The sequence below is a fragment of the Neofelis nebulosa genome, chromosome 3 (genome assembly GCF_028018385.1).
Source record: "Neofelis nebulosa isolate mNeoNeb1 chromosome 3, mNeoNeb1.pri, whole genome shotgun sequence".
Lineage (NCBI taxonomy): Eukaryota > Metazoa > Chordata > Mammalia > Carnivora > Felidae > Neofelis > Neofelis nebulosa.
This window is the reverse complement of record NC_080784.1, coordinates 124,114,518-124,130,748: the sequence shown is the minus strand read 5'-3', so window position 1 is coordinate 124,130,748 and position 16,231 is coordinate 124,114,518. Positions and strand designations below refer to the sequence as shown.

Here is a 16,231-nt window from a genome sequence, read left to right as displayed (position 1 = left end):
TGAGAGAGAGAGAGTGAGGGAGGGGCATAGAGAAAGGGAGACACAGAATCCGAAACAGGCTCCAGGCTCTGAGCTGTCAGCACAGAGCCTGGCTTGAACTCACCAACGGTGAGATCATGAGCTCAGCTGAAGTCGGACGCTTAACTGACTGAGCCACCCAGGTGCCCCGAGAAATGTTCTTTAGTAAGCGGGCCAGAGACCGTTAAAAGTTAAACACAAGTTACCGAGGATGGAAGAAGGCAAGGTTAAGATACTCACCACTGCCCTGTTTCCTCTGGCTTTCCTTTATTTATTTTTTTATTTTTTTCTCTGGCTTTCTTTTAAAGAATGAAGATAAAAAGTACGGGAACCATGAGAATGAATTCAGCATAAAACAGATCACAACTTCACACATATGCGGAAATTACTTTTATTATGTTAGACTGTTTCTTAATAAGCTAGCAATTATTCATGTGAAGGAGAGTTCAGAAAGCTAATTTAGGACTGTATCAGCTTTGTCCTTGATTAGAGATGTATGAATTATACACAAAATATCACTCCCTAGAATAGGTTACTCTAGAAGTAGTAGTAGAGAAGGTCTAAGAGACTGATCATGGAAGAGCTTCTCCCTGCTTGTCTGGTTGTTCCAGTTGGACCACAAGATTTAGGTGAAAGGATGGACATATTTTCTCTGTTGAATTTAAAGTTTTACAACAGTTCGAATGCTGTAAGAGAAGAAAGCAATAAACAGTTTTCAGTGATATCTTTTTTTTTTTTTAAATGTTTATTTTTGAGAGAGAGAGAGAGAGAGAGAGAGAAAAGGGGCACAGAGGATCCAAAGTGGACTCTGTGGTAACAGCAGATGTGGGGCTCAAACTCCCAAACCATGAGATCATGATCTGAGCCAAAGTCAAGACGCTTTGACTGAGCCACCCAGGTGCCCCTAAATGATATCTTTTAAGACCACTAAAAGTATTTTTTTACCCTTCTCCATAAACCCCAAGTCATTACATTTTATAATATATAGCTAACGAGGAAGCTTACCTCTTTCCTGCATGCATCAGTTCAAAGGCTTCATTAATTTGGTCAAAAGGCAGATTGTGAGTCACAAATTCATCAACTTTTATCTTTTTGGACATATATTCGGATACTAACTTTGGGACACTTTCCACACTCTTCCATCCTAAAAGAAATCACACATGTATTCTTCCAACAAATCTTTGCAGTATGCTTTTTACTTAGTGGGTGACAGACATTTAAGAGAATAAATTTTTGGAGCTAGAATGTATTATGTTAAATGAAATAAGTCAATCAGAGAAAGACAAATATATAATTTCACTCATATGTGGAATTTAAGAAACAAAACAGATGAACATTCGGGAAGAAGGAGGGAAAAAGAGAGGGAAACAAACCACAAGAGACTCTTAACCACCAGAACAAACTGAAGGTGGAGGGATCTGGGTGGGAGATGGACTAGATGGTTAATGGATACTAAGGAGGGACTTGTGATGAATGCTAGGTGTTGTATCTAAGTGATGAATTGCTAAATTCTATTCCTGAAACCAATACTGCACTGTATGTTAACTAAAATTTAAATTAAAAAGAAAAAAAACCCCTGATTTTCTCATCAATTAAAGAGGACTGAAAAACTTCAAAATTAGCATACAGAGAAAGAAGAATTTAATGTACATCTTTAGTTAAAAAAACAGTAAATGCCTTTTGAGTATTTTCATTTTTCTGTGTTAAGATTTACTAAAATCTTATTAAGGTTTTAGCCAAGTGAGACTTCTAAGATACCAGGATAGAACTCTGAAGTCTTAGAACAAACTTATTTGGCTCCACAACAGCATAGACTCTATAATTATGACATTTAAGGAAGAACAAACCTGACGTAATACAGGACTTTATTTCTTTGGTTTTAAAGCTTTTTTTTTTTTTTTTTTAAGTTTATTTATTCATTTGAGAGACAGAGAGAGAGAAAGAGTGAGTTTGAGTGGGGAAGGGGCAGAGACAGAGGGAGAGAGGGAATTCCAAGCAGGCTCCTCACTGTCAGCACAGAGCCCGATGCAGGGCTTGAACTCACGAGTTGTGAGATCACGACCTGAGCAGAAACCAAGAGCCGGATGCTTAACCAACCGAGCCACCCAGGCACCTCTTATTTCTTTGGTTTTAAATTCAACAATGAAATTAGGGATAGCATCTCACACCAGAAACCGTGAAACTGAAAACAAAAGTGGGAAATTCTTAACTATATAAGATTTTAAACAAAATTGGTGCTTCGATCTTTCACTTGTATGGAAAGAAGCAATAAATCAACAAAGACACCTTCCCACCTTTTACACCAGGGACACTTTGTAGCTCATTTCAAACCTCTTTTGAGCCTTTTCCAAATCTCCCTCCTTATATCCTCTACTAATTATTTTTCTCTTACAAATCGTAGGACTTTTCCTTTCTCCTTTTTTTTAAAAAAAGTATTATTTATTTAATTTAAGTATGCTCCATGACCAGTGTGGGGCTTGAACTCACAAGCCCGAGACCAAGAGTCACATACGCTACCAACTGAACTAGCCAGGTGCCCCCTTCTTTAAATCCCCGGTAACAGAGACAAGTACAGCCACCTCTATTTGTTAGTCCAAAACTTCTATTTACATCTGTGGGTCATATTTTAACAACACCCATCACACCTCAATACTCCAGCTTCTTTCCCAACTAGCATGTGCTGGGGTGATGAGGCTTCGGTGAGAGGTTATAATCAACCCCCTGGCTCAGTCTCCCAGGCTTAAAATGTCCTTTCAAATACAGCTAAGGACCTGAGAGGATGTGTGGCTTTAAAAGTCTGTTCTGATATACTCAAGTGAGGCGTACAGCTCGTTGGAAAGGCGAGGTTAGTCTGCATGACATTTTTTATGGTGAATTCTATAGTATAAAGGCAGAAACTTCGGCCAAACCCCCTCATACCCTCTTGATCTTTTCCTCTGGCCTTCAAAAAACCTGGCATGACAGGGGATCTTAAGAAACACCTTGTTAAGTTCAGATTATTGAAAATTCACGCTAAGTGATTTTTTCCCTAAGAGGATGGCGAGAAATATACTTTTTAAAAAAACCTACAAAAACTTTAGATTTCATTCATTCACACTTGTTGGAATATACAGGCATGATCTGTGCCTCCTAGCTGAGCAACTAGCAAAACAGATGGAAACTGTTTCTCAGCGTTCTATCAGTAGTTAGGCAACCCCAAACCACCATGTGTTTTTTAGGATCACAAAAGGGGAAAAATGATCAGTCTGGCAGCTTTTCATTTCTGTTATAAAGTTTTGTCTAATACAGTACTTTCAGTTGAAGACTTTGTATTGGTTACTACTGAAATCAGTACTATTTAGATGAGAGGTATTATTACATCCAGCGACAACCAGACACTCTGGAAAATGAGCACAAATGCCGATAACCTCTTTAAGTCCATAACATGAGTGTGGCTGACAATGCTATTTGTATCCCTGGAACCTACTTCTAACTTCTGCCCTAACCCCCAACTATTTCCTCATTAACAGGATACTGATTTTTTGTGTGTAAAAAGCGGGTCTCCTGCTTCAGAGGAAGTTGAGTATCTCCCCAGCCCCAGGGGTAAATACTGACTGAATGTGAAGCCCTCCTATTAAAATAGCTATGCAACAACTTAATGATGAAGGTAGCCCATGAAAATTCTTAAAACAAAAAATCAGCCTGGGATTAAAATTCTGCTGATGGAAATGACAAAAGAGAAAATGTGCTCACCCATTAACTTACCTCCAAAGGCAGTGCCTTTCCACGTGCGGCCTGTTACCAGCTGAAACGGGCGAGTGGCGATCTCTTCACCCGAAGCAGCTACTCCAACCACCACGCTGACTCCCCAGCCTTTGTGGCAGGCCTCTAGCGCTGCTCTCTGCAGGAAAGAGAGGACCAAATCACAGGAGTTAGTGCATTGTGCCGGCCATCTCTGCTTCCCCAGTAAGTAACTTTTGGGGGAAGGGTGGCGGCACAGAGCTTTTTTTTTTTTTAAAACAAAAAATGACAACAAAAAGATCAAACTGAATACTTAGTCAATGTAATTTTATTCAAGTTTTAATAAGGTAATTAAAAAATGTATTAATCTGGCTAAATACTAACACAAAATGAAAGAATTTAAAGCTTTTATTTCCTGTCTAGTTTTTTTTTTTTTTTTTTTTTTAATTTTTTTTTTTTTCAACGTTTTTTATTTATTTTTGGGACAGAGAGAGACAGAGCATGAACGGGGAAGGGGCAGAGAGAGAGGGAGACACAGAATCGGAAACAGGCTCCAGGCTCTGAGCCATCAGCCCAGAGCCTGACGCGGGGCTCGAACTCACGGACCGCGAGATCGTGACCTGGCTGAAGTCGGACGCTTAACCGACTGCGCCACCCAGGCGCCCTCCTGTCTAGTTTTAAAAGTAAATCCTAGTTAAAAATTCTAAAGACTTTAATAAAGGAAGCAAGGTGGAGAATAGTACTATTTTGCAGAGGATTGACTTTATGTCAAGTAGGTGCATTTTGCACCTGAGGAAACTGAGGTGTAGAGAAGCTGTTGCTCAAGGTTAGTAAAGCAGATATACAGTTGACCCCTGAAAAACACACAAGGGTTGGGAAGCTGACCCCCTACCCAGTCGAAAAGTCACATTAACTTTTGACTCCCCCAAATTTAACTAATAGCCTTCTGCTGACTGGGAGACTTACCAGCAATATAAACAGTCGATTACCAGCTATTCTGTATATGTATTTCGTACTCTAGTCTTACAATAAAGTAAGCTAGAGAAAAAAAAGGAATGAAGCTAAAACTTACCATGACTTTCACGTTACCAATGCACTCAAAGGAGTAGTCCACTCCCCCGTCAGTCATTTCAACGAGCACTTCCTGGATGGGTTTACTGAAGTCTTGGGGGTTAATACATTCAGAGGCTCCAAACTCCTTGGCCCGTGCGAATTTATCTTTATTGATGTCCACACCAATGATCCGGGATGCACCAGCCACCTTACAGCCCATGATAACCGCCAATCCAACTCCTCCTAGGCCAAAGATGGCACAAGTAGAGCCAGGCTCCACCTAATAATGAACATAGTTTGTAAGGCACTCATTGCACGAGAGTCAAGGAAATCACTAGGTTTCTAACACACTGGGCCAATTTCACTATTCCAGCAAAGCTCCAATGTATCAAACTAGAAAGCGGAAGCTAAAACCCGGGCCAATCTCTTACCTTGGCAGTGTTCACAGCAGCACCATAACCAGTTGAAATTCCACAACCCAGAAGGCAGACTTTATCCAAAGGTGCTAAAGGATCAATTTTAGCAACAGAGATATCAGCCACAACTGTATACTCCGAAAATGTGCTGGTTCCCATGTAATGTAAAATTGTCTTTCCTTTGCAAGTAAATCTGCTAGTACCATCTGGCATTAATCCTTTCCCTTGAGTAACTCTAAAGAAAATAAAAAAGGAGAAAGGCAGGGTAAAATCAGGTTTTTCAAAACCCATAGGAAAAAAAAAAAACAGTTTTAAATATGACAGGTAGACAGGAAAGTGTGCTAAGCCCCAAAGTCAGATTTCTACTGTATTTATTAATAATTTAGCACCTTTCAGCAATGCCTTATTAGAAAACCTTACAAAAGACTTATAATCCTACATATCTTTTCCAACATTCAATATCCTTCTGGATCTTGTTGTCAGGGTATTGAGATAAAATTTAACAGATACAACTTATGGATCAGATGAAATAATTTGAAAATTCCATCACCGGCGCGCCTGGGTGGCTCAGTCAGTTAAGTGTCGGACTCTTGATTTTGGCTTAGGTCATGATCTCACAATATGTGAGTTGAAGCCCCGTGTGAGGCTCTCTGCACCTTCTCTGTGTGCTCTCTCAAAACAAACATTAAAAAAAAAAAAAATCCATGAAAAAACTATGAGCAAATATAACTTCTTAGAGCATACAGCCCAAACCAGAATCTACACAGAGATAATGAGCAATTATGCAGATTAGGTGATGAAAATAGCCAAACTGGCTGATTTAGATCTTTCAGGAGGCTTTGTTAAAAGGCTAACAATCCTCAAGGATTCAGGTTATCTCTTCTTTCTCTATAACTTTGTTGCCTGTGTAGTTGGTAACACTAATAAAAGATAAAGGAAAAGAAAAAAGCTCACAAAAGCAACTGGTATGATAAATAGTATCAAAAATTGTTTTTGATATTCTAAATAAGTAATGTAATGTCTTGCTTAGGAGTGCAGGTCCTAAAGTCAGACACACTTGGGTCAAATCCTGTGTGATCGCGGGCCAGTTAATTAACCTCTGTGGCTTAGTTTCCTCACTAAAAAATGGAGAAACAATCATATCTCAAAGATTGCTATAAAATCAAATGAGGTGTTATGGAAGGCATTAACATTGTGCCTGGCACAGAGTGCTTATTAAATATTTATTATTTTTCAAAATAATGCACTATAATTTGATGTTCGTTCTTAGGCTAATCCTTTGGAATAAACAGGAATAAATAAATACACACATGAAAATAGACTGCCTCTAGACTCAAGAGTAAATACATTTCCTTTGAGAAAAAAATATGACCAGAAACAAAAAACAAATCTGTGACAAAGCTCTACCACAGATAACTGTTGTATCTTTAAGAGCAACTTAAGTTTGTTCACCCTTCCTTAATGCAAGAAATCACTTCTACCTCAGAGGAGTTTCTTGAACAAAAGGTGATGTGGGATACATTTCATGCTCTGAAAGGACTTGTCCCTCTGAAAGGCTACAGGCAGCCACAAAAAGGCCAATACCATTATTATACTTGATATGTCCCAAGTTGTTAGACTGCGTTTGAAATTACCTTTCAAAATGAGATTTTGGTTCTAGCTTTGCCAAAATTAACTGGACTTCTGTTATATAGTGAATGACATCTTGTTTCCCAAAAATAGAATTTTGTCAATGGCACTAGAAAACAAATTCAAGAACACACGATCTTTTATGTATGACCCAATCTTCTAAGTCATGGACCCAGCTCTAATGTGTGTGCGGGGGTGTGTTCCCTTATATGTAACATTAAGCAATTCTTGGACACCAGCAAGGTGTCTGGCAATTCAACTCAATTCTGACACTAGCCACCTGGAGACAGCATCAGATCCCACAGGTTAAGGACTCAGTCCTAGAAGACTGCCCCCTACCTTTCACTTCAGATGCCAGCTGCAAGGCAGAAACTGTTACCAGTGCTTCTGACCCCAATGGCTACAGATTGGAGTTTTCAAAGATTTTCTTCCTCAGGTTCTTTTAATGTCCTAGAATGGCTCGCAGAACTCATGGAAACACCTATGTTATTATTTTTAAAAGTTTATTTATTCATTTTGAGAGCAAGTGAGAGCATGGGAGGTGGAAAAAGAGAGAGAGAGAATCCCAAGCAGGCTCCATGCTGTTAGTGCAGAGCCTGATGCAGGGTTTGAACTCACAAAACGTGAGATCATGACCTGAGCCGAAATCAGGAGCTGGAGGTTTAACCGACTGAGCCACATAGATGCCAGTTTTTATTTACTTATTTAATTTTAGAGACAAAGAGCGAGCACAAGCGAGGGACAGAGGGAGGGTGAGAGAATCTTAAGCAGGCTCCACACCCAGCACAGAGCCCCAGTGCAGGGCTTGATCCCATGACCCCAGGATCATGACCTGAGCTGAAATCAAGAGTTGGACGCTCAACTGAGTTACCCAGGTGCTCTTTAAGTTATTGAAGGATACGATAAAGGATATGAATCAACAGCTAGATGAAGAGATGCGTAAGATAAAGTATGGGGAAAGGCTGAGGAGTTTCCATGCCCTCTCCAGGTATGTCACTCTCCTCAATCTACACGTGTTCACCAGCCCCAAAGCTCTCTGAACCCAGTCCTTTTGGGATTTTATGAAAGCTTCATTATAGCCATGACTGACTAAGTCACTGGCCATCGACTGATTCAACTTCCACGCCTCCTTTTCCTTACCAAAGGTCAGGCCACCCCTAGGTTACCTAAGGGCTTTCCAAAAGTCCCCTTCATTAACATAACAAAGGCACTTTTATAGCCCACATCACAGGAAATTCTACTAAATTTTAATAGCTATGAGCCAGAAACCATGGCAGAAGACCCCAATACATATGAGAAATATGTATCTGGTTATCTGAATGAAATCACAATATTGCATCCAGCAATTCCAATCCTAGGAAAATACCCAAGAGAAAGTAGTCACATATTCACTAAGAGCTATGAATAGGAATGTGCACAGCAGCGTGAATCACAACAGCCCCAAACATTTCAGCAACTTAAATGTCCATCAGCAGGGGAATGGATAGAGATAAATGGATGTATATTTGGAATGATAAAAAAGAGGTGATTCACAGAGCAACTTAAACACATTTCACAGACATTATGAGGAAACCAAACAAAAGAGCACACAGTATGTGATTCTATTTATATGAAGTCCTGTAGTGAAAGATATCAGAATAGTGGTTCCCTTTGAGAGAGGCAGGTACTGAAGCGCAAGGGATATGAATGACTTTGTAGGGTGCTGGAATGGTTCTCTACGTTGATCTGGGTGGTTATAACCATTAGGTGTGTATATACATAACAATTCATTGAGCTGTACACTTAAGGTTTATAGCACTTTATTACATATGTTTTACCTCAGTAAAAAGGGGAATACAACATCTTAAATTGCCTCAAAGAAATAGTTAAGTGCTGTTACCTTATTACAATAAAGTAACTAGCTTTTCTGTGTCAAGGGGTTACGTTATCTCTTGTAGTCTTCCTAGTAACCTTATGGGTTTCACTACTTTGATTTCATGGATAATAAAATGGCTCATAAAAAAGCTTCTATTTAATTTCTTAAGCATGTCCCTCCTTAATATACGTTTTGGCAAGTTTAGACAAATGTTATGGAAGAAGAATGGGTTCAGAAAATTCTGTTTTATCTAATAGCTGATGATATTGGGCACACCACTTAATTTGAATCTTCATTTTTTCATCTATGAAAACGGGGATACCAATGATAGGCTGCCATAAAACTGGAATGAAATAATTCATGGAGAATGCTCTGTATAGACTGCCACACAATTACTTATTATTTTAAGGACCAAATAACAAAGGTACTAACCTTATCTTCTGGCAAAGGTTTGTCTTAGGGTTTAGACAAAATTTGCATTCTCCACACTGTGGGATGTAGAGTGGGATGACAGTATCGCCTGGGAAACAAATGCAAAGACGTTATTCTGAATAGGTGACATCTGTTTCTAAATGGATACATCAGCCTCTGAAAATCCCCACTCCTCATGTGGCTTTGCAAAGTTAACTTCAACTCAGAACTTTACCTACATAACATCATTCAGACACTGCCTGACTATGCAAAAAACACAAGTTTCAAAATTTTTATTGAAATAAAGCTCTTAAACTGTACTTGGAGAACAAGGTCATGGGCTTTAAAATACTGACTCACCGATGAAATCTTTAAAAATTCTTGTTTAATTGGTCCAAACTGGCTTTGGAAATATACTTAGTTTTAGATGACAGTAGCTTGCAAAATCAGAAAGAAAAAAAACTCTCAAATATTTGTGCTTCCTAGATAAGGAATAAAATTCTTCCTGAAAAATGACTCAGGTGATAACTTGTTTGTGAAAGAAACAATGTATAAAAATAATTTCCTTGTAGAAATAAATTGAAATTATAAAATTAAGAGTGGTTCAGATATCCTCCTTACCTGCCTTCAGGGTAGTAACTCCTTCGCCAACACTTTCCACGATCCCAGCCCCTTCATGTCCCAAGATCACTGGAAAACTCCCCTCAGGATCAGCCCCACTCAGGGTATAGGCATCGGTGTGGCAAACTGCAGTGGCGATAATCTAGCAGATCAAGAGCATTTAAGGGTGTTTGCTTGCAATCCAGAGAGATACAGGTCAAAGGAAAGGCATTTTCAATACCACATTTCATTGATTCTAAGATACATTTGTTTCATATTTTAATCTTTAAAATCAGCAAGTGTTTACAATCTGTGGTATCTTAACAATTGGAATTGGCAGCATTTTTTTAGTGATACATAAAAGTAATGGTGTGTTTATATGCAAAGACACATGGTACATCTATCCCTTTTCAGTGCATGCTAGCAAAAGAAGGTGAACAAGGTGATTTTATGGGCACTGTGCCTACAGGTGTGGAGAGAACATGACCTGTGTACAAAGCGGGAGGAGCCCATTTCACTGCTGGGATCCTTGTGACTGTTGGCAAATGTGACTCCTAAGAAGGTATGGACTACTGCAGAAATATGCGTGCCTGCTTATTAGGGCCAAAATTCAGAGCTTTTAGTGAAACCAACTCCCTTTTTAGCAGCCACACACAATTACTACTTAAACAGCCTTTTATTCTTATCTGGCTTTTAAGTAGGTTATCTTTCCAAACCATTTAACGCACAGAAAGGAAGTCTTGGAGTGTTTATATTTATGCTTCTTTGTCTCTCACCCATGTACCTGCTCTCAAGGTAACATTCTTTGCCATTTGTTTTGTTTCCCAGGGAAGACAGTGCGCCCCATACAGTTCATCTTAGTATATCCCAGGACACATTTTCTTTTTCAGTGGCAAAATCACAATCAGGTTCATTTCTGAACTTAAAGAAAAACATATAAACTGTCATAAGTCTGGGTTGCAAAAGATCTTAAGAAATTATTTGGCCCTGGGCTCTGCAACCTGCTATTTGATCCCTGGGAGCATGAGCATTTGTTTGGAGGTAGGATGGGGAAAGGATACTCTAATTCACAGCAAAAAAGAGCTTATTTTTTTCTAGGATGTTAGTTTCATTCAACGGTTACTACTTTAAAGTATTAATTTTACATCAAAACAAGTGTAGAATGCTATAAATATCCAGTTGGCTGCCTTGTGCAATACTGTTCTCTCCAAGGGTAACTTCATTTCTCTGACACAGCAGAGGCCGAGAAGCACTAGACTAATGAATCCCCTGAACCCTGCTCTTGCCTGCAAGGGTCAGTACATTTTAAAGCTCTCCAAGCAAGCGGACTTCACTTGCTTGTTGTTCCAATCAAATCAGGAACCTCTTCCCAAATCTTATTTGAAACCTCCGCTAACAAAACTGAAGACCATTTCTTTTGTTTCTAATGTGTCATCATACATTTTAAATTATGGGCTTGGCAGAAAGGGGGAGCATCCTATAAAGTCATCTTAAACACAGGCTACAGAAGAAAGAGTGCAGTTATCCAGTGATCCATGGGGAAGACTGCTTAGCTCACCATCAAAAGCTAAAAAGAGGGACAGGAGTGCTGCAAAAGTGAAGCAGGTAAAGTAAGAGGAGGATGTTGTGATTCCCAGGTTGGAGGACTTTCAATACTTCCTCTTTAACGCTGTCCTTGGGGATTTATCCACAGAGGATTCATCTATCCAGAGACCTCATTGTAAGTCTCCTTTTCCAGTGCCCTCAATATATCATTACCTTAATTCGCACTTCATGAGCCTTTGGGGGTGCCACCTCTACCTCCTCTATAGAGAGAGGTTTTCCTGCCTCCCAGGCAACTGCAGCCTTGCACTTGATAACCTGAGATCAGGGAAAAAAGAGAGCAAGTTGTTTATCCTCCTGCACTAATAATCAACTACTTATTTAGATCCTGACTACTAATCTTAGAAAACATATCGCAGAATCACAAAAACCATAACCTCTAAGTGATATGGAGAATTATTTTTCATGTTTTTAAGATTATTAGTTTAAAATTAAATTTTTTTTTTTTTTTTTTTTTGAGAGAGACATGGAGAGCAAGTGTGCGTGAACAGGGGAGGGGCAGAGAGAGAGGGAGAGCGAGAATCTCAAGCAGGCTCCACACTCTCAGTGCAGAGCCCGATGTGGGGCTTGAACCTACCAAACATTAGATCATGACCTGAGCCAATGTCAAGAGTTGGATGCTTAACCAACTGAGCCACCCAGGCACCCCTTGCATGTTTTTAGATTTCATATAAGTAATGTTCACTAAAAAAATTTAATTCAGATGACTACATGGTCAGTTGTAAAAGCCTCTTTTGGTTAAGTTTTATTAGTCAAATATTTAACGACCTTCTAGGAGTACGTTAAAAATACGGGTTCTGGGGGCACCTGGGTGGCTCAGTCGGGTGAGTGTACAACTTTAGCTCAGGTCATGGTCTTGTGGTTTGTGGGTTCGAGCCTCGCGTCGGGCTCTGTGCTGACAGCTCAGAGCCTGGAGCCTGCTTCGGATTCTGTGTCTCCCTCTCTCACTTCCCCACCCCCACTTGTGCTCTGTCCCTAAATAAAAATAAATATTTAAAAAAGTTAAGAGCAATACAGGTTCTGGAGCATCTAGGTGGCTCAGTCGGATAAGTGTCAGACACTTGATTTTGGCTCAGGTCATGATCTCATGGTTCCTGAGTTTGAGCCCCACGTCAGGCAGACAGCATGGAGCCTGCTTGGGATACTTGCTCTCCCTCTCTCTCTCTCAAAATAAATACTTTAAAAAAAAAATACAGGTTCTAAGACAATCTGATTCAGTAGGTCTGCCATAGGATCCAAGGGTTCTGAATGCTTAACACGTACCCTATGGTATTCCTTTACTAAAGCTGGTTTAAGTTAACACTGTTTAGTGCAAAACTGCAAGGTGGGAAGGAGCATAAGGAGGATCAGAATGGGAGAATTTTAAAACACTGTATTTAGGGGCACCTGGGTGGTTCAGTCGGTTAAGCATCTGACTCCCTGATGTCTGCTCAGGTCATGATTCCATGGTTCATGGGATTGAGTCCCACGTCGGGCTCTGTGCTGACAGTGTGGAGCCTGCTTGGTATTCTCACTCTCCCTCCCTCTCTCTCTGTCCCCTTCCCTACTCACATTTTTTCTCTCAAAATAAACTTAAAAAATTACTGTTATCTACCCCTTTTAACTGTGCTACATAATACAATTGCCCCTTGCCATGTGTGCCTTTCAAGCTGAACTGATATAAACTGTAAGTGTAAAAGATACACAGATTATGAAGACATAGTTAAAAAAAAAAAAAAAAAGTAAAAGTATTTCAATACTTAAAAAGTATTAATTACATGTCAAGGCAGTAATTTGAATACAGTAATTCCTCTTTATCTGTAAAGGATACATTCTCAGACTCCCGTGGATGTCTGAAACTATATATATGTTTTTCCTATGCAAATATATCTATGATAAAGTTTAATTTATAAATCAGAAACAGTAAATTAACTGAATTATATTGTAGTAAGTTATGTGAATAGTCTCTCTCTCAAAATCTTATTGCATTATATGTATGTACTCCTTCTTCTGCTGATGTGAGATGATAAAATGCCTACCTGGTGAGATGAAGTGAAGTGAGGGACGTAGGCATTGTGATGTAGTGTTAGGCTACTAATGACCTTCTGACAATAGGTCAGAAGGAAGATTACCTGCTTCTGAACTGCAAATGACTGCAGGTAACAGAACCCGTGGAAAGTGAAACTGCGGATAAGGGAGGGATTACTGTATAATGGATTAAATTTTAATCAATTTTATTTTTTATTATTCATTTTTAACCCAATTTTAATGTGGCTACTAGAAAAAAAATTCCAAGCTAATTAGCTAGAAATGCTAACTTCAAGCATAGCATTGACTTAGAAATTCTAGTCAGTACTAGAATTTAGTACTAGGCCTCCTTTACTAGAGCATCAGGTGTAATGAGGAAAGGTAAAAAAAAAATTTTTTTATTGAAGCATAGTTAATATACAATATTGTATTAGTTTCAGGTGGACAACATATCAATCTGATGTTTATATACATTAAGAAATGATTACCATGATAGGTCTAGTTATCATCTGTCCACCATACAGTTATTACTATATTATTGACTTTATTCTCTATGTTGTACTTTATACCCCCATGACATCTTTATTTTATATCTGTGAGTTTGACCTCTTAATCCCTGTCACCTATTTTGCATTCCCCCCACCCCCAAAAGTTTTGAGCAGTTCACAAAATGCTTATGAAACGTGTTGACAGAATAAAGGATGCAAACTGCTGGGTTTATAGGAGACAGACCTGAAAGTCAACACTTACAAAAAGGGTAAGTTAAAGGGAGAGGCACAAAGTGGAGAAAGAGTGTTAACTTTCATTGGTGGGTTTGAAAAAACTTCACTTTTAACTAGGATACCCAAGGATGAGAAAAAGTTAGTTACAAATCATAGTAATTAAACACCTACAAATATAAAAAGCTATTGTGAGGAGTAAATGAAAATGAATAAAAACTCACTAATATAGTGCTTGGCATACTGTAGCTTTGCAGAAACAAATAGTATTCATTAGAACTAGAACAAAGAGTGGAGGAAAAGCAGAGTTGAACTATATAGAGAGCTGAGTGGCTTGTGTAAATTGGTGAGGCTGGAAATTATTATTTTTAAAATTAAAGGGTAGATACTAAATCTTATGGTAAAAATATGCAGACATTGCATTAGAATGTTTTCACCTCAACTGACCATAAATCTCAAAACAAAATCACAAGGTCAAATTCAAAATAGTCACATATTCTAGAGAATTTAGGCAACAAGAATAAATATAATTCATCCATAATTTTTTTTTTTTTTTTTTTAGTAAGGGGGAAGAGGGATACAGAGAATCTTATGCAGGCTCCATGTTCAGTGAGGAAGCCCAATGGGGACTTGATCCCTTGACCCTGGGATCATGACCTGAGCTGAAATCAAGTCAGATGTTCACCCGACTCAGCTACCCAGGTGCCCCTAATTCATCCATAATCTAAGTTCTTTTTAAATTAGAAAAAAATTTTGTTTTAAATTTTATTTATTTTGGGAAAGAGCTCATGAGAAGAGGGGCAAAGAGAGGGGAGAGACAGGATCCCAAGCAGGCTCCATCCTGGCAGCGTGGAGCTACAGGTAGGGCTCAATCCCACCAACGGTGAGATGAGGACCTGAGCCCAAACCAAGAGTCAGATGCTTAACTGACTGAGCCACCCAGGTGCCCCAATAATCTAGGTTTTTATACTCCCTTCCCCTATTTTAAGGAATGCTTGAGAGATTTTTTTCCTTTTAATGACAATTCTAAAACAAAGCTCCACCCTAAATCTACTTTGCCCTACTTCAAATATGATCACAGGATAATTTTTCACCTTCTCCAAATAAAGGCACTTCGTTATAAAGAAAAACAACTTGCCAGTTTGTTAAGTATGAAAGATCGTTTAGCGTTTACCATTTCTTTTCAACCTCAACATTTAATGTCATAAATCTTTCTAAAGTTTGCAAAACATTAAAACACTAAGCAACTTTAGCCTGATTATTCACGTTACTCGTGCATTTCTGCCTTTCTTTACTGTCTAAAGTATATTTCAGGAACCTGGTACAGTTCCTTGCAAAGGGACAGGCCTGGCTCACTATCTTAATGTGACCACTAAGGTCGACCAACCTCTTAAATCTCAATTTTTGGTGTGCAAAATGGGGACAATACTCGCAGAAGCGTCACGGTAGGATTAAAAGAGGAAAGTTCTGGTGCCTTAAGTGCTCAAAAATGTTACTACTGAAAGGGACCCAAGAGCCTTCGCCAAATACATTTAGTGGCACCATAATTATTCAATTAACAATTATAGTCATGAAACACAACAACCTAAGGGTTAGGAGGACGGGCTCTGGCTGTAGTTCTGCTACCAGGAAGATGACTCCGTGCAAGTTACTTATTTTTGCAAACACAAAGCGTGAACGCTCTTAAACCTTTTCTACCGCCCCCTCCCCCCTCGGGCTGCCCCAAAAGCCTCGAAACCTTTCAAGTAAGGAGCCCAAAGACTCTCTCCCTTCCTTCCCGCAGAGCAGCTTGCCCGAGGCACCGTTTCAGATCCGGCAGCTGATATCAGCCTACGGGCCGAGGCCCCGCGCAGTCAAGCGACCGGGTTCCATCCCAATTTTTCCTTTCTCCTCTTCCCTGGGCCCGGTCGCGCTGCACAGCCAACCCTACCTGGTTCGCCATGTCCTCGGACTCCGGTCAGTGAGGGGTGGACATCCGGGGTGGGGCGCACGGGGCTGGGGATGTGGGCGGGACGTGCGCCCAGCGCAGGGGGGCGCGGCGTGGGCGGGGCGTGCTCTCAGCGTGGTCCCGCCGCCGCCTGCTCCGGGGGGCGGAGCGTGAATACAGCGCTCGCTAGGCCAGTCTGGCGCGAAGGGAAGTGCCTGAAGTGTGACGCCGCTGGCGTTGTAGCTCGCGCCCACGTGGTGTCGCCTCCAAAGCT

The 16,231-nt window shown here is 39.9% G+C and overlaps 1 protein-coding gene across 1 annotated transcript; it reads right to left on the bottom strand.

Annotated features, from left to right (window-relative positions):
• Positions 1-393: 393 nt before the first annotated feature.
• On the bottom strand, positions 394-16,088 carry ADH5 (alcohol dehydrogenase 5 (class III), chi polypeptide). The gene is made up of 9 exons (XM_058721838.1): positions 15,961-16,088; positions 11,461-11,562; positions 9,724-9,865; positions 9,124-9,211; positions 5,223-5,442; positions 4,811-5,071; positions 3,763-3,898; positions 1,024-1,162; positions 394-704 (listed from the first exon to the last, which is right to left on the bottom strand). Exons 1-9 carry the CDS (start codon positions 15,970-15,972, stop codon positions 680-682), a joined length of 1,125 nt encoding a protein of 374 aa, XP_058577821.1. The 5' UTR covers positions 15,973-16,088; the 3' UTR covers positions 394-679.
• Between the last annotated feature and the right edge of the window lie 143 nt (positions 16,089-16,231).